This window comes from Mirounga leonina, unplaced genomic scaffold, assembly GCF_011800145.1.
Source record: "Mirounga leonina isolate KUSES-001 unplaced genomic scaffold, KU_Mleo_1.0 Mir_127, whole genome shotgun sequence".
NCBI classification, from domain to species: domain Eukaryota; kingdom Metazoa; phylum Chordata; class Mammalia; order Carnivora; family Phocidae; genus Mirounga; species Mirounga leonina.
This window is the reverse complement of record NW_023270316.1, coordinates 78994484-79016306: the sequence shown is the minus strand read 5'-3', so window position 1 is coordinate 79016306 and position 21823 is coordinate 78994484. Positions and strand designations below refer to the sequence as shown.

General features: G+C 37.5%; 1 protein-coding gene across 3 annotated transcripts in view; it reads left to right on the top strand.

The window, feature by feature from the left end:
- Window positions 1–17139, top strand: part of IFT88 (intraflagellar transport 88) — a 156574-nt gene extending 139435 nt beyond the window's left edge. For all 3 annotated transcript variants that reach the window (XM_035003737.1, XM_035003738.1, XM_035003735.1), the window contains 2 exons: window positions 16478–16588; window positions 16828–17139. In XM_035003737.1, the coding sequence (XP_034859628.1) occupies window positions 16478–16588; window positions 16828–16949 (233 nt within the window). In that variant the 3' untranslated portion in view covers window positions 16950–17139. The remainder of the gene's footprint in view (window positions 1–16477; window positions 16589–16827) is intronic.
- Window positions 17140–21823: the final 4684 nt, after the last annotated feature.

Genomic DNA, 21823 nt, shown 5'->3' with positions numbered 1-21823 from the left:
ATTCCTGAATATAAAACTGAAAACTATAAACTTGCAGAAGAAGACACAGGAGAAAATCTTTGTGACTTTGGGTTAGTCAGATTTCTTAGCTATGACATTAAAAGCATGTGATCCATAAAATTTTTTAAAAATGGATAAATTGAACTTCATCAAAATTAACTTTTACTTCTCAAAAGACACTGCTATAAAAGTGAAAAGGGAAGCCAAAATAGGAGAAAATACTTGCAAAACACATATCTGACAAAGGACTTTTATCTAGATTATGAAAAGAGCTCTTACAACTCAATAGTAAGTAGAAAAACAGCCCAATTGTTTGTTGTATTTTTTTTTAATCAGGAAAATATTTGAACGAGCACTTCATAAGGAAAGGTATATGCATGAGCACATATCTGATAAAGGTTAATATCCAAAATATGTAAAGAATGCCTACAACTCCATAACAAAAAAATAGATTTTCAAATAGGCAGAGGAACAACTGAATAGACATTTTTCCAAAGGATGCATACAGATGGTTAACAGGAAGAGATGTTAACATCACTAATCATCAGGGAAATGCAAGTTAAAATCACAGTGACATATCACCTCACACCTGTTAGAATTACTGTCATCTAAATGACAAGAGATAACAAGTATTGGCACGGATGTGGAAAAAAGGAAATCCTTGTGCACTGTTGATGGGAATATAAATTGGTGCAGCTACCATGGAAAGCAGTATGGAAGCTCTTCAAAATATTAAAAATAGAACTATCATATGATCCAACAATCCCACTTCTGGGTTTATATCCAGAGGAAATGAAAACAGGATATTAAAGAGATATCTGCACTCCCTTGTTCATTGCGGCATTATTCACAATAGCCAAGACACCTAAGTGTCTGTCAACAGATGAAAAGATAAAAGAAGATGTGTATATTTGCAATAATTAATCAGCCATGAGAAATAAGGAAATCCTGCCATTTGCAATAACGTGAATGGACCTTGAGGGCATTATGCTAAATGAGATAAGTCCAACAGAAAAAGACAAATACTGTCTGATATTACTTACGTATGGAAATAAAAAAGCCAAACTTGTAGGAACAGAGAGTAGAATCATTGTTACCATGGTTACCGGGGGTGAAGTTAGAAGGTAAACAAGTTCTGGAGATCCAGTGTACAGCATTGTGATTATAGTTAACAATACTGTGTAATAGTTAATACTGTATTATATACTTGAAAGTTGCTAAGAACTTAAATGTTCTCATAGCAAAAAAGAAAAAAAGTACAACTTAAATGTTCTCATCACAAAAAAGAAAAAGTGATTATGTGACATGATGGAGGTGTTAACTAGTGCTATGGTAGTAATCATATTTTAATATACATGTGTATTAAATCATCACATTGTACACCATAAACTTACATAATGCTATATATCAGTTACATCTCAGTAAAGGTGGGGTAGGGGGAGTAATTCTCCAAAATCTATTAATGTTGGTATCTCCCCTGCCATTACCCCCACGGCCCACAAACATACACTCATTCTCTGTATTGCTATAGATTTACTGTTATTCACAGGGATTTAGGAAAGGTAAACATGTGTCCTCAACGTTCTTGGAAAAATACACCATATACGAATAGCTAACAGACACATGAAAAAATGTTCAACATCATTAGACATCAGGGAAATTCAAATCAAAACCACACTGAGATACCACCTTACACCAGTTAGAATGGCAAAAATTAACAAGGCAGGAAACAACAAATGATGGAGAGGATGCGGAGAAAGGGGAACTGTTGGTGGGAATGCAAGTTGGTACAGCCACTTTGGAAAACAGTATGGAGATGCTTCAAAAAGTTAAAAATAGAGCTATCCAATGACCCAGCAATTGCACTACTGGGTATTTACCCCAAAGATACAAATGTAGTGAAAAGAAGGGGCACATGCACCCCAATGTTCATAGCAATGTCCACAATAGTCAAACTGTGGAAAGAGCCAAGAGGCCCTTCAATAGATGTATGATATGGTCCATATATACAATGGAATATTACTCAGCCATCAGAAAGGATGAATACCCACCATTTGCATTGACATGGATGGAACTAGAGGGGATTATGCTAAGTGAAATAAGTCAAGCAGAGAAAGTCAATTTTATTATATAGTTTCACTTATATGTGGAACATAAGGAATAGCATGGAGGACATTAGGAAAATGAAGGAGGGGAAATCAGAGAGGGAGATGAATATGAGAGACTATGGACTCTGGGAAACAAACTGAAGGTCCCGGGGTGGGGGCGAAGTGGATGGGTTAGCCCAGTGATGGGTATTAAGGAGGGCATGTAGTGCATGGAGCACTGGGTGTTATACGCAAACAGTGAATCATGGAACACTACATCAAAAACTAAAGAAGTACTGTATGGTGACTAACAACATTATAAAAAAAAGAGAAAGAAAAAAATTAAAAAAAATAATATGAGGCAGGTTTTTTTTTGTTTTTTGGGGTTTTTTTTAAAGATTTTATTTATTTGAGAGAGAGAGTGAGAGACAGCACAAGAGGGAAGAGGGTCAGAGGGAGAAGCAGACCCCCTGCTGAGCAGGGAGCCCGATGCGGGACTCGATCCCGGGACTCCAGGATCATGACCTGAGCCGAAGGCAGTCGCTTAACCAACTGAGCCACCCAGGCGCCCAATATAAGGCAGTTTTAAGCATGATTTTAAAATACAACATACGCAAATATGGCCATACTTGACATATTTACTCTGGTGCAAAAAAAAAAAAAAAAAAAAATGTCCTTTCTGCTTTAACCCCTGGAATTATGGGATGATGGTTTTCCATCTTCTGAGTCTTTTTGCAAAAAAGGTATTTAATGACCTTCCAAATGAGAAATTTTAAAGTCTTTTTTTTAAAATACAGAAGGGAAATATGGTTTCTTTTCTGTGGGAAAACTTTTTAAAGAGTTCTTATTTTCTTATCAAAGAGAATTAAATGATTAAAAGAATTTGAGAGACATCTGGAAGGTATGCTCAACCTGGAAATGTCTTCTTTCTCAATGCCTGAAAGTTCTCCCTTAATGATGCATTATTTGCAATTCAGCAGTCTCTGTCCAGGCCCCCTTTTTATAAAATGCAAAAAGCAGAGCCAAGATTGAAATCAAATTTCATTTGCTACAATGGTCTTGCAACTTTCCCCCAACAACAATCTGCTTTCCTTGGAGAATAATCACTAACAAAGTACAGTTGACCCTTGAAAAACATGGGGGTTAGGGGTTCCAATGGCCTTGCACACTAAAAAATCCATGTATAACTTTTGACCCCTCCAAACTTGACTACTAATAGCCTCCTGTTGATCAGAAGCCTTACTAATAACATAAACCATCAATTAACACATATTTTGTATGTCGTATAAATTATATGCTGTACTTAAAATAGAGTAAATATAGTAAATACAATAAATATTTACAATAAAGTAAGCTAAAGAAAATGTTAAGAAATTATCATATGGGGGCGCCTGGGTGGCTCAGTCGTTAAGCATCTGCCTTCAGCTCAGGTCATGATCCCAGGGTCCTGGGATCGAGCCCTGCATCGGGCTCCCTGTTCAGCGGGGAGCCTGCTTCTTCCTCTCCCACTCCCCCTGCTTGTGTTCCCTCTCTCGCTGTGTCTCTCTCTGTCCAATAAATAAATAAAATCTTTAAAAAAAAATTATCATATGGTTTCACTCATATGTGGAACATAAGGAATAGTGCAGAGGACCACAGGGAAAGGAAGGGAAAACAATGGGAAGAAATCAGAGAGGGAGACAAACCATGAAAGACTCTGGACTCTGGGAAACAAACTGAGGGTTTCAGAGGGGAGGGGGTTGCGGGGATAGGGTAACAGGGTGATGGGTATTAAGGAGGGCATGTGTGGTGATGGGCACTGGGTGTTATATGCAACTAATGAATTGTTGAACACTACATCAAAAATTAACGATGTATTATACATCAGCTAATTGAACATAATAAAAAAATAAACTGTTAAGTCATCAAAAAATTTTAATAAAGAAATATACAAATGAGGGGCGCCTGGGTGGCTCAGTCGGTTAAACATCTGCCTTCAGCTTGGGTTATGATCCCGGGGTCCTGGGATCGAACCCCACATCGGGCTCCCTGCTCGGCGGGGAGCCTGCTTCTCCCTCTCCCACTCCCCCTACTTGTGTTCCCTCTCTCGCTGTGTCTCTCTCTGTCAAATAAATAAAATCTTAAAAAAAAAAAAAGTATACAAATGAAAATTAAGCACATGAAAATACAGTCACTCACTAGTCATTGGGGAAATGCAAGTTAAAGCCACAATCAGATACCCAGTAGAAGGACTACAAAAGACTGACCATACCAAGTGATGGTGAGGATGTGGAGCAATTGTTACTCTCATTCACTGTTGATGGGAATGTAAAATGGTACAACTCTTTTAAAAAGGAGTTTGACAGTTTGTTTTAAAGTTAGACATATACTTACCGTACAACCTAACTATTCTACTCCTAGGAGTTTACTCAAGAGAAATGAAAGTATGTGTCCACACAAAGATTTGTACAAATATATTCATAATAGCTTTATTTCAAATACCCCCAAACTGGAAACTACACAAAAGTCATCAACAAGGGAATAGATAAATTGTGGCATATCCATATAACTACTCAGCAATTAAATGGAAGGACCCCAGCAACAACATAGCTGAATCTCTGCTGAGTGAAAGAAGCCAGGTTTTTTAAAAAGAGCAGCCATCAGAAAGGATGAATACCCAGCTTTTACATCAACATGGATGGGACTGGAGGAGAGTATGCTAAGTGAAATAAGTCAAGCAGAGAAAGTCAATTATATGGTTTCGCTTATTTGTGGAACATGAAGAATAGAATGGAGGACAGTAGGAGAAGGAAGGGAAAAATGAAGGGGGGGAAATCGGAGGGGGAGACGAACCATGAGAGACTATGGACTCTGAGAAACTGAGGGTTCTAGAGGGGAGAGGGGTGGGGGGATGGGTTAGCCCAGTGATGGGTATTAAGGAGGGCACATAATGCATGGAGCACTGGGTGCTATGCGAAAACAATGAATCATGGATCACTACATCAAAAACTAATGTATTGTATGGTGACTAACATAACATAATAAAATTAAATTAAAAAAAAAAAGCACATACTAATATATAGTGATGGGAAAACATCAGTAGTTACCTGAAGATTGGGGTGGATGAATGGGGCGGAGGGTGGGAATGAGGAATTTCAAAGGGGCAAGAGGAAACTTTGAAGGGTGATAGATTTGATCATAATCCTGATTATAGTGCTGATTTTATGAGACCCCTCAATCTACACATTAAGTATGTGCTGTTTTTTTTATGTCGATTATAACTCCATATAACTGGGGCAGGGGCGGGGGTGATATTCTCCCTTGTGCTTCACAGTTAATAGAAGAGGTTTTTGTGTGAGAAACGAGGATTGAATCTATTCCTTTGCTAGGGCTGTAAAGCATCACATTGCTCTCTCCAATGAACTCTCTTAACTTCAAAGAGATAATGAAGTTTCCTAGAATACTACCAAAAATGAATACTGTCTACTACAGAAAATGTAGACTTCCAGACAAAAATAAAGGAAAAATCGAAAATTACCCAGATCATACTGCTGCAAAATGTTTTACCATGTTTCCTTTATTTACCATCATATTATGTGCATTTTCCTTCGTCACCAAATATGGTTATGCCAAATGTAAAGATGTGCAAAATTTTGCCTTTTTTAAAAAAAACCATGGTCAAAACCAAAAAACTTACCATCTTAATTAACATTTTTAAGTGTACGGTATTAACTATGTGCATGTTGGTGTTCATCTTGCAAACCTGAAACTCTATACCCAGTGAACAACTACTGCCCTTTTCCCCCTCCCCTTTCCCCACCACTGGCAACCACCATTCTACTCTGTTTCTTGCAAAACTAAAACTGTACCATTAAACAACAATCCTCCTCCCCTATCCCCTGGCAACCACCTTCTACTTTCTGTCTCTATGAATATGGCTACTTTACGTATCTCGTGTCAGTGAAATCATGCAGTATTTGGGTTTTTTGTGACTGGCTTATATTTTACTTAGTGTAATGTCCTCAAGGTTCATCCATGATGTAGCATATGACAGGATTTTCTTCCTTTTTAAGGGTGAATAAAAATAATATTCTATTGTATGTATATATCTCATTTTCTTTATCCATTCATCTATTAATGGACATTTAGATTGCTTCCATCTCTTGGCTATTTTAAGTATTGCTGCTATGAACAGGAGGTGTGCAGATATCTCTTCAAGATCCTTTTGAATATGTACCCAGAAGCAGAATTGCTGGATCATATGACAATTCTATTTTTAATATTTTGAGAAACCTTCATACTATTGTACATAGCACTGCACCATTTACATTTCCACCAACAGTGTACAGAGGGGTTCCACTTTCTCCACGTACTTGCCAACACTTGTTATTTTCTGTTATTTGTATTGGCCACCTAATGGGTGTGAGGTGATATTTCACTGTGGTTTTGATTTTCATTTCCCTGATGATTAGTGATGTTGAGCATCTTTTCCTGTACTTGTTGGCCATTTGAATATCTTCTTTAGAGAAATGTTTATGCAAATCCTTTGCCCAATTTTTTAATTGGATTGTTTGTGTTTTTGTTGTTGAGTTGTAGGATTTTTTTATTTTTTTATTTATTTTTTATTTATTTTTTCTTCAAAGATTTTATTTATTTGAGAGAGAGAGAATGAGAGACAGAGAGCATGAGAGGGAGGAGGGTCAGAGGGAGAAGCAGACTCCCTGCTGAGCAGGGAGCCCGATGCGGGACTTGATCCAGGGACTCCAGGATCATGACCTGAGCCAAAGGCAGTCGCCTAACCAACTGAGCCACCCAGGCGCCCTGAGTTGTAGGATTTTTTAATAGAGTGTGGATATTAACTTCTTATCAAATATATGGTTTGCAAATATTTTTTCTCATTACTCGGGTTGTCTTTCACCCTGTTGATTGTTGCTTTGCTGCATAGTTTTTAAAGTTTAATGTAATCCCATTTGTCTTTTCTTCTTTTTGTTGCCTCTGCTTTTAGTGTCATACCCAAGAAATCATGCCAAATCCAATACCATGAAGGTTTTCCCCTATGTTTTCTTCTAGGAGTTTCATAGTTTCAGGTCTCACATTTGGATCTTTAATTCATTTTGAATTAATGTTTTTATATTGGGTGAAATAAGGGTCCAACTCATTATCATGTATGTGGATATCCACTTTTACCAGCACTGTTCAAGATCCTTTCTCCATTGTGTAGCTTTGGCACTCTTGTTGAAGATCAATTGACCATATACATTAGGCTTTATTTTGTGGCTGTTTATTCTGCCCCATTGGTCTGATGTCTGTCTTTATACCAGTGCCATACTGTTTTGATCACTGTAGCTTTGTAGTTTTGAAATAAGAAAATGTGAGGCCTCAACCGACAGAATGGGAGAAGATATTTGCAAATGACACTACAGATAAAGGGTTGATATCCAATTTCTTTTTTTTTTTTTTTAAAGATTTTATTTATTTATTCATGAGAGACACAGAGAGAGAGAGGCAGAGGGAGAAGCAGGCTCCCAAGGAGCAGAGAGCCTGATGCAGGACTTGATCCCAGGACCCTGGGATCATGACCTGAGCCGAAGGCAGACGCTTAACCATCTGAGCCACCCAGGTGCCCGGTATCCAATTTCTATAAAGAACTTCTCAAACTCAACACCCAAAAAACAAATAATCAAGTCGAAAAGTGGGCAGAAGATATGAAAAGACACTTCTCTGAAGAAGATATACAAATGGCTAACAGACACATGAAAAAATGTTCATCATCATTAGCCATCAGGGAAATCCAAATCAAAACCACACTGAGATACCACCTTACACCAGTTAGAATGGCAAAAATGGACAGGGAAAGAAACAACAAATGTTGGAGAGGTTGTGGAGAAAGGGGAACCCTCTTACACTGTTGGTGGGAATGCAAGTTGGCACAGCCACTTTGGAAAACAGTGTGGAGGTTCCTCAAAAATTTAAAAATAGAGCTACCCAATACCCAGCAATTGCACTCCTGGTATTTACCCCAAAGACACATGTAGTGAAAAGAAGGGCCATATGCACCCCAGTGTTCATAGCAGCAATGTCCGCAGTAGCCATACTGTGGAAAGAGCCGAGATGCCCTTCAGCAGATGAATGGATAAAGAAGATGTCCATATATACAATGGAATATTACTCAGCCATCAGAAAGGATGACTACCCAACTTTTAACTGGAGGAGATTATGCTAAGTGAAATAAGTCAAGCAGAGAAAGTCAATTATCATGTGGTTTCACTTATTTGTGGAACATAAGGAATAACATGGAGGACATTAGGAGAAGGAAGGGAAAAATGGGGGGGGTGGGGAATTGGAGAGATGAACCATGAGAGACTATGGACTCTGAGAAACAAACAGGGTTTTAGAGGGGAGGGGGGATTGGTTAGCCCAGTGATGGGTATTAAGGAGGGCACGTACTGCATGGAGCACTGGGTGTTATACAAAAACAATGGATCGTGGATCACCACATCAAAAACCAATGATGTATTGTATGGTGACTAACATAACATAATAAAATAAATAAATAAGTAAATAACATAAAAAAAATATGAGGCCTCCAGCTTTATTTTTCTTTCTCAACATTGTCTAGGCTATTCAGAGTCCTTTGAAATTCCATATAAATTTTAGAATGTTTTTTCTAATTCTGAAAACATGTCATTGGAATTTTTATAAGGATTGCATTGAATCTATAGATTTCTTTGGGTAGTAGGGATATTTTAATAATATTAAGCTTTCCAGCCTATGAGCACAGGTTGTCTTTCTACCATCTGTGTCTTCGCTAATGTCTTTCAGCAGTGTCTTGTAGTTTTCAGTGTATATCTCTTTCACCTCCTTGGTTACATATATTCCTAAATATCTTATTATTTTTGATGATGTCATAAATGGAATTGCTTTCTTAATTTTTAATTTCTTTTTCAGATTGTTCATTGTTAGTGTATAGAAATACAGTTGATTTTTGTGTTAATTTTGATTCTGCCATTTTTCTGAAGATGATGTAACAGTTTTTGGGTGGAGTCTGGGGTTTTCTATGTGTAATAAGATCATGTCATTTATGAACAGACATAATTTAGCTTCTGCCCTTTGTATTTGAATGCCTTTTATTCCTTTTTCTTGATAACTGCCCTGGCTAGAAATTCCAGTACTAGGTAGAATAAAAGTGGTGAGCGTGACCATCCTTGCCTTGTTCCTGATCTTGGAGGGAAAGCTTTCAGTCTTTTACCATTTAGTATTATGTTCATTGTGGGCTTTTCATATATGGCCTTTATTATGTTGAGATCATTTCTTTCTAATTCTAATTTGGTTAATGTTTCATCTTGAAAGAATGTTGAGTTTTGCCAAATGCTTTTTCTGCATCATTGAAATGATCATATGGTTTTTGCTCCTTCATTCTATTAATGTGATGTATTATACTGACTGGTTTTCATATGTTGAACCATCCTTGCATTCCAAGAATAAATTCCACTTGGTCCATGTGATGTATGATTCTTTTAATATGTTGTTAAGTTAAATTTGCTAGCATTTTGTTGAGGATTTTTGCGTTAATAGTCATCAGGGATATTGATCTATAGTTTTTTTTATAGTATCTTTGTATGATTTTGGTATCAGTGTAATGCTTTCCTCATAGAATGAGTTTGGAAGTATTCCCTCCTCTTCAGTTTTTTTGGAAGTTTGAGAAGTATTGGTGTTATTTCTTCTTTAAATATTTGGTAGAAGGACGCCTGGGTGGCTCAGTCAGTTAAGCATCTGCTTTTGGCTCAGATCATGATCCCAGGGTCCTGGGATAGAGCCCCACATCAGACTTCTAGCTTAGCGGGGAGTCTGCTTCTCCTTCTGCCTGCCGCTCCCCCCCCCCACACACACACACACGCTTGTGCCCACTCAGTCCATCTCTCTCTCTCTCTGACAAACAAACAAATAAAATCTTTTTTAAAAAAATAAATATTTGGTAGAATTCTCCAGTAAAGCCATCTGGTCCAAGGTTTTCCTTTGTTGGGAGGTATTTGATTACTGATTAAATCTCTTGTTAGTTATTGCTCTATTCACATTTTTTATTTCTTCATGATTCAGTCAGTACATTTTATGTTTCTAGAAACTTATTTCTTCTATGTTACCCAGTTTTTTCACATAAAATTGTTCATAGTAGTCTCCTACGATCCTTTTTATTTCTGTGGCATCAGTTGTAATGTCTCCTTTCATTTCTGATTTGATGATTTGTCTTCATTTCTTCACTTATTTGTCTTTTTTCTTTTTCTCATTCTAGCTAAGGATTTGTCAATTTTCTTGAACTTTTCAAAAAACGAACTCCGAGTCTTGTTTATTTTTTCTATGATTTTTATCTGCTATATTGTGTTTATCTCTGTTCACATATTTACAATTTCCTTCGTTCTGATAAATCAAGTTTAGTTTGTTCTTCTCTTTTTAATTCCTTGAGGTGTTTATTTAGGTTATTAATTTGAGATATTTCTCCTTTTTTATGTATTTATAACTACACTGCTCTTAGCACTGCTTTTGCCACATCCAGTAAGTTCTGGTATGTTTTGTTTTCATTTTCATTTGCTTCAAGACACTTTTAAATTTCCCTTATGATTTCTTCTTTGGCTCATTGACTGTTCAAGAGTGTGACTGATATGATTTCAGTCTTCTTAAATTTGTTAAGACTTGCTTTATGGCTAACCTGTGATTTATCCTGGAGAATTAATTGTTCCATGTGCACTTGGAACATTTATTCTGCTGTTGTTGGATGATGTGTTCTGTAAATATCTATTCAGTCTAATTGATCTAAAATGTTGTTCAAGTCCTCTTGTTTCCTTTTGATCTTCTGGCTGGTTGAGCTATTACAGAAAGTGAGATATTGAAATATCTTACTATTACTGTGTTACTATCTTTTCTTCTTTCAGTTCTGTCAATATTTGCTTCATATATTGGGTGGTCTGCTGTTAAGGTGCATATATAATTGTTATATCTTCCTGGTGAATTGGCCCTTTGATCATTATATAATGTCTCTCTTTGTCTCTGTGACAGTTTTTGATTTAAAGTCTATTTTGTTTGAAGTAAGTACAGGCATTCCTGTTCTCTTTCTGTTACCAATTACATGGAATATCTTTTTTCATCATTTCACGTTCAGGCTATGTATGTCATTATATTTAAAGTTAGTCTCCTATAGGTTAGCATATAGCGGATTTTTTTTTTTTAACCCGTCGGCCACTCTAGGTCTTTCTATTGGGGAGTTTAATCCATTCATATTTAAAATAATTACAGATAGGGAAGTATTTACCATTGCCATTATGTTAATTTTTTGTATGCCTTTAGTAATTTTGTCCTCTTCCTCTCTTGCTGCCTTCTTTTGTGTGTCATTGTTTTTTTCATTTGTTTGTTTTTATTTTTTTGTAGCAGCATACTTTGAATCCTTTCTCATTTTCTTCTGTGCATCTTCAGTAGGTATTTTCTTTGTGGTTACCATGGGAATTACATAAAAGATCCTATAGTTAAAACAATCTATTTTAAACTAATAACAACTTAAATCACGTACAAAAACTTAACTCCATTGCCCCAACACTATGTTCTCAATGTTAGAAATTACATCTTTTTATCATTTGTATTCATTAACATCATTTTATAGTTATAGTTATTTTTATGCTTTTATCGTTTATATTCTATACTTGAATTAAAAGTGATTTATGTACTACCATGACAGTATTACTGGATTCTGTGTTTATCTCTATATTTACCTTTACAGAGAGCTTTATATTTTCATATGATTTTTCTCTTACAGTCTAGTGTCCCTTTTGTTTCAACTTGAAGGATTCTGTTTAGCAATTCATGCAGGGCAGGTCTAGTGGTGATAAACTCCCCCAGCTTTTGTTTTATCCAGGAAAGTCTACTTCTCCATCCTTTTTGAAGGACAGTTTTGCCAAATACAGTATTCTTGGTTGGCATAGTTTTCTTCCAGCACTTTGAAGATATCATCCCGCTCTCTTGTAGCCTGTAATGTGAAAGCTCATCATTGTCTGCTAGCTCCCTTGTTTATGATGAGTTAGCTTTTCTCTTGCTCATTTTTAAGATTCTTTGTCTTTGAATTTTCAGTTTGATTATAATGTGTCTCAGTGTGCACCTTTTTAGGTCCATCCTATTTGGAGTTCCTTGAGTTCTTGAATTTGGATATTCATTTCCTTTCTCATATATGGGAAGTTTTCATCCATTATTTCTTCCAATAGTCTCTCTGCCCCATTTTTTCTCTCTTCTCTTTCTGGGATTCCCGTAATATGTATATTGATATGTTTAGTCCCCAAATCTGAATTATATCCCATAATTCTCTTAGGCTTTCTTTACTTTTCTTCATTCTGTTTTCTTTTTGTTTTTCTGATATAGTAATTTCAAATGACCTATCTCTGAGTTCACAGATCCTTTATTCTGCCTGATCACGTCTGTTTTCGAACCCTTATGGTGAATTTTTCAATCCAGTTATTGTATTCTTCAGCCTCAGAATTTCTGTTTGGCCCTTTTTTAGTTTCTATCTCCGTTGATAGTTTACTTTCATTCATGCTTCATTTTCCTGATTTTATTTATTGTCTATGTTCTCTTATAGCACATTGAGCTTGTTTAAGACAATTATTTTGAATTTTTTGTCAGGTAATCAATAGGTCTCCATTTCCTGAGGGTCAATTTCTGAAGATTTGTTTTCTTTGTCTCTTGGCCATGTTTTCATGTTTCTTGTGATTTCTTCATTTGAAAAAAGCCACTTTTCTCTGGTTTTGGGGGGCTGGCTTTGTACAGGGGAAACTGTCACAAGTCAGCCCCACTAGAGACTATGGGAGTTTCTCAGAGTTTTTATGATATGCACTTTCTCTCAGCTTCTATATGTAATTTCCCAATTAGAGAGGTTTCAAGATTTGTAATCTCTTGCTTCCTCTGGTGTCTGTGGTGCTTCAGGATCTCTAGCACTGCAGTAAGCTACTGAGTCCTCTTTTGCTCTCGGCAGCCCCCATGCATCCCAGATGTGCCAATTCCCCATTAGTGCTGTGAGTCAGGTGAGACCAGGCCCTTGGGAATCCCCACCACCAACACCACCAAAAGCTGGACTATTGGATGTACATCCCACTGGAATCATTCCTTGCTCAGGAAGAAGCCAGGCGCTGGATACTTCCCTTGATCACAGCAAGCTGTGCTAGCTTCTGTGTGCAGTGCAGGAAGGTACTCTGGCACTGCAGCAAACCCCCAACCAGAGTGTGTTGGTTCTTCATCAGCACTCCAAGTCAGGCAAAACAAACCAGTCTCTCAGGCAGTTCCCTGAAAAACCAAAATGTTGGATGTATGTTCCACTCTTCTTTTTCCTTCCCAAGGGAGAATCTGCATTGGCTTTTTCTCCCAATCGTGAGTTATGCTGGCTTGTGATAGGGGCTGACACAGTTGAAATCAAGTGGCTTTTCTTACCCATTTCAGTGCAATTGTTCTTGGATTTGAGTTTATCTGGGGTACTTGCAACTTCCTAACTGGTTTCTGGAGTTCTGATAAAGGTTTTTTGGACTGTATATTGTCAAATTGGTATCTTTGTGAGGAAAAACGTTCTAGGGCTTTCTATTCTGCTATCTTGGTGACCACAAAATTAAGTGTTGATATATACTACCACATTAATCTCAAAGTTTGTTCATTTCACTTACCTGATATTTTTAAAATCTTGGACATTTTATTTTATTTTACTTTTTAAGATTTTTTTATTTATTGAGAGTGCAAGAGAGCGAGAAAGAGAGTGAGCGAGGTGAGGAGCAGAGGGAGAAGCAGTCTCTCTGCTGAGCAGGGAGCCCAACATGGAGCTCGATCCCAGGACTCCAGGATCACAACCTGAGCCGAAGGCAGCCACTCAACCGACTGAGCCACCCAGGCGTCCCAAATCTTGGCCATTTTAATAGGCAGTGTTGAATCTTACATTTTGAATTACGTGAAGGTTTAAATTATGTAATACTTGATACCTACAAGAGAATCAATGTAGCACTCTTAAGTTACAAAGCATATAAAATTAATGAAGCCATCAAACATTAGAACCAGAACATTACTGCTATGCCTACCTATGTGCTTTTTTCCACTCCATCTCCTGCCTTTCCCACAGGTAACCACTGAGATTTTTTTTTTTATGTTTATATGCAGGTTTATATCTTTTTAGTTTCTCGCCTTTTCACATACAATTTTATCATGTATGCAAACTTTTTAATTTTGCTTGTTTTTAAGCTTTCTAAAAATGGTATCACTCAGTATGTCGTGTTCTGACTTGATTTTTTTCACTTTAAATATACAAAGTTTAAATATTTTTATATATTTATTGACCAGTTGTACTGTTTACTTTGGGAATTGTCTATATACATTGTCCATTTCATAGGGGTATTCTTTATTTTCTGGTATACGTAAGTTTCAAGAATCCGTATTACTCTAAATTCTATGATTCTAAGATATTTCTCTTATAAAAGTGTCATTTGTAAGTTTTAGTGTTAATTGATTGATAATTCAGATAAATTGATCTCCAGATTCTTGTTTTTGGAAGCTACTTGATATTTTAACTTTTCTCTAGGAAATAGTAATTGTTTTTTTTTTTTTTTTGCTATAATGAAATGAATATAATAACTTGTTTCATTATTTAGGCATAAAACTCACCCAGACTTACAAATGCTTATTCTCAGAGTTTTTATTTACACCTGCCCATGTATGGCAGTGTTATTCCATGAAAGTTGATTGAAAATGATGAAATGAAGATATTCACAATATACCCTCACTGGTGTTTATAATAGAAAATGTTTAAAAACTATATTCATGGCTTTTCAATTGGACATTTGAAGTTTTTCTTCTTTTTTTTCTTTAAAGATTTTATTTATTCATTTGAGACACAGAGATACAGAGAGAGAGAGAGAAAGCATGAGCAGGGAGAGAGGCAGAGGGAGAGGGAGAAGCAGGCTCCTCGCTGAGCCAGGAGCCCGATGTGGGGCTCGATCCCAGGACCCTGGGATCATGACCTGAGCTGAAGGCAGACGTTTAACCATCTGAGCCACCCAGGCACCCCATTTGAAGTTTTTCTAAGGAGGTCAGTTTTTATTTTTTAAAGTTTGCTTTTTCCACAGGAGTGGAATCCTTCAGTATGTTAGGATTTCAGAAGGGCTGTGGTTGCCTGAGAGAGATGTCAGAGTTTTGTTTTATTCATATAGGTAACCTATATCTATATGAAAAGTGAAAAAAGAAATACTGCCTAGAACAATGGTCTAGGTCAAAACTTTTTGACCTGAGCTCACTCAAGCCCTTTGAAAGATACGCATTTACACTTAGAGACGGAAAAGATGGGCCTAATTGTAACAAAAAATTAGAGAGGAGCAAAACAATAAAAAACATACCATTCAGTGCCTAAAACTAAGGATATTATTGGGAGGAAATGGTAATGTTTTTTATAAAAACTTAGAACTTAGAATTTTTGCTCAGTTGGCTACCATTAAAATTTGGGGATTTTTAAAGACCATCTTGTTTTGTTTATTCCCAGAGACATTATCAATAAACTAAAATATAAAATATACTCAGAAAAGAAATGATTGGTGTATGTTGATAGACAATTTTCATTAAAAGTGAAGCTCCCATAATAGGAAAAAATGACATTGTGGGAATTTTAAGGGAAAGAAAAAATGTGGGGCTAGAGGAGTGTTTCTTTAAAAAAATATAATGGAAATTTAACGTTGAGAAGTACTACTAATGTTTCCTATTAATGTGAGTGTTCAACCCTGTCTGAAAATCTTCCATGATATGGATTGCAGTGTTTCCAAGGCAGCCAGCCCATATTGGGATGCTATAATCCTCTTAAAGTTTTTCCTCATACTGAGCCAAAATCTATAGAGGGCAAATCTAATCCTCTCCTACATGAACATTTTCTGAATGTTTAAAGAAAGTAATTATATGATCTAGGTCCTCTCCTACCTCTTCTGCTGTTTCTCATTTGATGTGATTTTAGGGCTACTCACCAGCCTTGATAATGAGGTTGATGATACGGCTCATGCTGATCTTATGACTTCCTATTTGTTCTTTCTCCAGCTGCTCTTTGTTCTTTGCTAGGTTATACTCATCAACATGGTCTCTAACTTCTCACCAGCGAATCTATAAAATTGAAACCTGTAACTAAGCATACATGTGAAAGACTACATATAAAGACTACTTTTAGGTGATGTTTTATCTGTGTTATAGATTCTCAACAAGAGGTTTCTTTTAAGTTTCAGGAAACAAGAATTATATCCCTCAGAAGTTGGCTTCCAAATGAAATAACCTGGTTTTTGGCAAATAAGTATACTTTAAGATTCATAATGTAGTGTTATGTTTTTTCAACCTATTAAACAAATGCATTTTTATCTTTGTGTTTTCAGATAGTGGCCAGAACTGTAGTGCCAGTAGTAAAGGTGAACGACTAAGTGCCAAACTCAGAGCTTTGCCTGGGACAAACGAACCTTATGAAAGTAGCAGTAACAAAGAAATAGGCAAGTGCTGGTGTTCCCCACCCGTTTCCACAGGCATAACAGGTCTGGAGAAGATTCGGTGAGATGGCAAAAATGTATAATTGGGCATTAAGAATTTTTTATATACAGACAAAATTTTAAATGACTTGGGAGAACATTTCTGTTCACTCAGTTGTTCAGTTTAGCTTATGAGACAAATTGGTTTCACATTTGTTGTTTTTCTTTATTATTCTAATATAACAATCTATTTTGAAACCTAGATGCCTCCTATGTGGATCCACTTGGCCCTCAAATAGAAAGACCAAAAACTGCAGCCAAAAAAAGAATCGATGAGGATGATTTTGCTGATGAAGAATTAGGAGATGATTTGCTTCCCGAATAATATACACTTTAAAATTTTACTTATTAAAGGAAAGAAATTGCCTTACAAGATAATACTTATGTGAGACTTTGGATTAAACACCCAAATTTTAATTTTGTACACTGTCAAAACCTTAAATAAGTGTATTCTGTTCTATGAGATGGGTCCAAGTTTTGTTTTGTTTATATGGAATAAAGATATGTGAAACTAATACTTTAGTACTTCCTTACTCTTGAAAACATTGACCACAGTAAGAAATACATTTTGTAGCACCACCTAGTACCTACACATACGTGTAAGTTTGTGGGTGTGCTCACGAAAATTTACCCTAGTACTGTAGTGCATGCTGATATTTTCTGTGATTTCATTAAAACAAAGTTTAGCAATGAAAATACTACATTGATTTCATGGTTCACAGCTTGTAAAATGTGCTAAGACGTGTCATTGATGGATCTGTAGTTAAGCTTAATTAGAGTTTAGAAACTGTTAAAGTCTTTAGAAGATTTGCCTCACAGGGATTTAATACTATTAAAACAATTATGTTTTGGATACTATAGTAAGAGAAACACCAAACCATAACCCTTTTGCTCTTCTCTGTATTTCCTTTCTACCTTCAGTCCAGTGGCATGTACCAATAGCATTGAGCAATGACAGCTCTAAGAATGCTTTTCCCATTCATGACTTGGGGTATGGGATGGAGGCCAGGACTGCCCGCATTTTGGTTTAGCAATGTGTTTGCCTGATCAGTAATGTCCAGAGGAATTGCAATGATGGGGCAATCAGAAGAGGCTTATCTTTAACACTTCACTAGAGAGGGTGGATCCACCCATCTTATTTAACATTGTCTCCACAATGTGCACACTACTGTTAGGTGCAGGAAGAGGAAAACCAAAATTAGATCACCGTTTCTGCTCCCAAGATAGTTATGATCTAATGGAGTCATTCAACAAGGGCACTAAATATCTACTATGTGCTAGATTCTCTGGATATGGCAGTGAACAAGACAGAACAAGACCCTGCCCTCGAAGAGCTTAAATCCTGGTGGGGAAGGCAGACAATAAATACGTATTTTTTTAAAGGGCTTTAGATGTTGCTAAGTGCAGTTAATTAAATGGAGTAATGTAATAGGGAGTGATGGTGGTGAAGGGAGGGGCTCATTTAGATGGAAGAGTCAGGGAAGACCTCTCTAGGAGGTGGCATTTGTATTAACACCAGAATGATGAAATGAAGAACGCTGAAATTGGAATGATTTGTGTATGGCCCACCAGGGTGGGTGGTATACAAGATATGCAGGGAAGTGAAAGGAGGTAAGGTCCAAGATGTAGGCAGGGGCCAGATCACATAGATCCTATAAATAGAGTTTGAGTCTTATTCTAACAATAGAGAAGCCCTTAGAAAGTTTTGTGCAAGGAAGGAGAGTGATGTGATTTGATTTAACTTTAGGAACTGGCAATCACACCGGTTGCCGTGAAGATGAATTGACAGGTGGGCAGGTTGGAGGTGAAGGAAAGGGTTGGAACTACTAGTAGCCTGGGCAAGAGATGAAGATGACTGAGACCAGGTGTTTGTTTTTTATTTTTATTTCTTTTTAAAGATTTTGTTTATTTGCCAGAGAGAGAGAGCACAAGCAGGGGGAATGGCAGGCAGAGGGAGAAGCAGGCTCTCTGCTGAACAGGGAGCCCAACTCGGGACTTGATCCCAAGACCCTTGGATCATGACCTGAGCCGAAGCCAGATGATTAACTGAGTGAGCCACCCAGGCATCCCTTATTTTTTATATATTTTTTTAGTTTTTATTTGAGAGGGTGAGAGCATGAGCAGGAGGAGGGGCAGAAGGAGAAGCAGACTCCCCGCTGAGCAGGAAGCCCCATGTGGGGCTTGATCCTGGGACTGTGGGATCATGACCTGAGCCGAAGGCAGACTCTTAACCAATGGAGCCACCAAGGCGCCCCTGAGACCAGGTTTTTAGCAATAGACATGAGAATTGGTCGATTCAGCATCCATTTTGGAGGCAGACATCAGAAATATTTACTAATGGATTGGATATGGGGATATGGGAAAGAGGAAAGGATGAGGAAATGTGACTGAGGAATGGAGAGGCATGGATGGGGAGGGGGGGTGTCAGCCATGATTTAACCATCCTAAATTTGAGATGTCTCTTCAGCATCCAACTGGAGATATAAACAATGCAGTTAGATTTACAAACTTGGAAATTGGAAGAGGTAAGGGCTGGAGATGCAAGGTGTAGAGACAGTATTCAATACCACTGCAATTGAATGAGGCCACTTAGGGAAAGTGAGGATAGAGAAGTCTAAGCAACCAGCCCTGGAGGTCATGAAAGAGGAGGTCAGGAAAAAAAAAAAAAAGACTGAAAGGAGCAGTAAGTGATGTAGGAAGTTTCACATTTGAGGGGAGTGGGACTTCCAGTTATAAGGAGGATGCAATAGGTCATATTAGGCCAATGCTCCTACTGTTAACTAGGGGGGGGAAACAACAAATCATTGCAAAAATCATGCTTAAAGTCACTGGACAGCTGTGGGAGCAATAATATTAAAATTCCAGACTGGAGGGCACCTGGGTGGCTCAGTTGTTAAGCGTCTGCCTTTGGCTCAGGTCATGATCCCGGGGTCCTGGGATCGAGCCCCGCATCTGGCTCCCAGCTCAGCAGGAAGCCTGCTTCTCCCTCTCCCACTCCCCCTGCTTGTGTTCCCTCTCTCTCTGTCAAATAAATAAATAAAATCTTTAAAAAAAAAAAATTCCAGACTGGAAAGAGTTCATTCTAGATGAGTTGATGATCTGGCTTTCTTCATCGCTAGAGACATTTGTCAGTTTTGAGCATGGGCTGAAAATTGGGATTGGCCAGAAAAAGGGGGTCTTCTAGGGAAAAGAGAAACTAGCAGAACTTTTGGTTATGTGGTTGTGGTTGGCACAACACATTAAAAACTTCAAGAAGTCTCAAATTTCTGACCAGTTTTCCACCATGGGCATTTGCTGAGCTTTATGATGGTACTGGAGGCTGGGGAACTGGCCTATAGGCTTTTAAAGTTTTAAAAGCCTAAGAAGGAAATTTAAAGTTAAATCTCCCACAATCTTAGAGTCCTTAGGGGACAAAGTCCTGCTATAGGGAAGGGCTTTCTACAAATACACAATTTGTCTACCCTCAGGACATTTGCTATTTTGTGAGCTGTGTGGAGTAGGAGGCCAATGATCTAAATTCAAAACCTCCAGAGGCTGACTTGACTCTCTTGCAGTCTTTCACAGCTGAGGAGATAGTTCTGCCAGGCTCTTGATCAAAAGCCTGGAAGGACAGCCATGAACCAGGGGTGGACTGACTTATAAAAACTACAACCCAGCCCCAACCCAGCTCAGTCTCTGATTGGACTGACATCATAAGTTCCAAATCATTTCTGACTAGCAGAAGAAAGAAGAACTTTCTCTGATAACAGTATCATTTGTAGTTTCTGTGGTTCTTATATATAACACATTAGGCATACAGTAAAAAATAAAGAGTAAGAAAATGGCCAACAAACAAAACATAAATAGAAGACCCTTAGATAATCCAGATAATGGACCTAACAGATAGGCTTTAAAATAACTATGATTAGTATATTAAATAAAATAGAGAAAGATGGATAAAATGGATGAAAAGATAGAGAATTTCAACAGGATATTGGAATCTATGAACAAGGATCAAATGGATAATCTAGAACTGAAAGATACAATATTTGAATTAACTTATTTGGATGGATTTAACAATGTACTGGACAAAGCAAAAGTCAGGATTAGTGAAGCCATCATTAGAAAATATCAAAATTGAAGCACAAATGAAGTAAGAAGGGAAAGAATAAAGCAAATGAACAAATAATCCAGTCAAGAAATGGGCAGAAGACATGAACAGACATTTCTCCAAAGGAGAAATACAAATGGCCAACAGACACATGAAAAAATGCTCAACATCACTCAGCATCAGGGAAATACAAATCAAAACCACAATGAGATACCACCTCACACCAGTCAGAATGGCTAAAATTAACAAGTCAGGAAACAATAAATGTTAGCGAGGATGTGGAGAAAGGGGAACCCTCTTACACTGTTGGTGGGAATGCAAGCTGGTACAGCCACTCTGGAAAACAGTATGGAAGTTCTGTTAAAGTTAAAAATAGAGCTACCCTATGACCCAGTAATTGCACTACTAGGTATTTACCCAAAGATACAAATGTAGTGATCCAAAGGGGCACCTGCACCCCACTGTTTATAACAGCAGTGTCCACAATAGACGAACTGTGGAAAGAGCTAAAATGTCCATCAATAGATGAATGGATAAAGAAGATGTGGTATATATATACACAATGGAATATTACTCAGTCATTAAAAAAAATGAGATCTTAACCATTTGCAATGCTGTGGATGGAACTACAGGGTATTATGCTAAGTCAATTAGAGAAAGACAATTATCATATGATTTCAATTATATGTGTAAGAAACAAAACAGAGGATCATAGGGAAAAGGAGGGACAAATAAGACAAAATCAGAGAGGGAGACAAACCAGAGAATTTCAACTATAGGAAACAAACTGAGGGTTACTGGAGGGAGGTGGGTGGAAGGATGGGGTAACTGGGTGATGGGCATTAAGGACGGCACGTGATGTAGTGAGCACTGGGTGTTATATGCAGCTGATGAATCCCTGAACTCTACCTCTGAAACTAATAATATACTATATGTTAATTGAATTTAAACAAAATAAAATTTAAAAAAAAAGAATAGAGATGATAAGAGGGGCGCCTGGGTGGCTCAGTTGGTTAAGCATCTGCCTTTGGCTCAGGTCATGATCTCAGGGTCCTCGGATTGAGCCCTGTGTTGGGCTCCCTGCTCAGCAGGGAGTCTGCTTCTCCCTC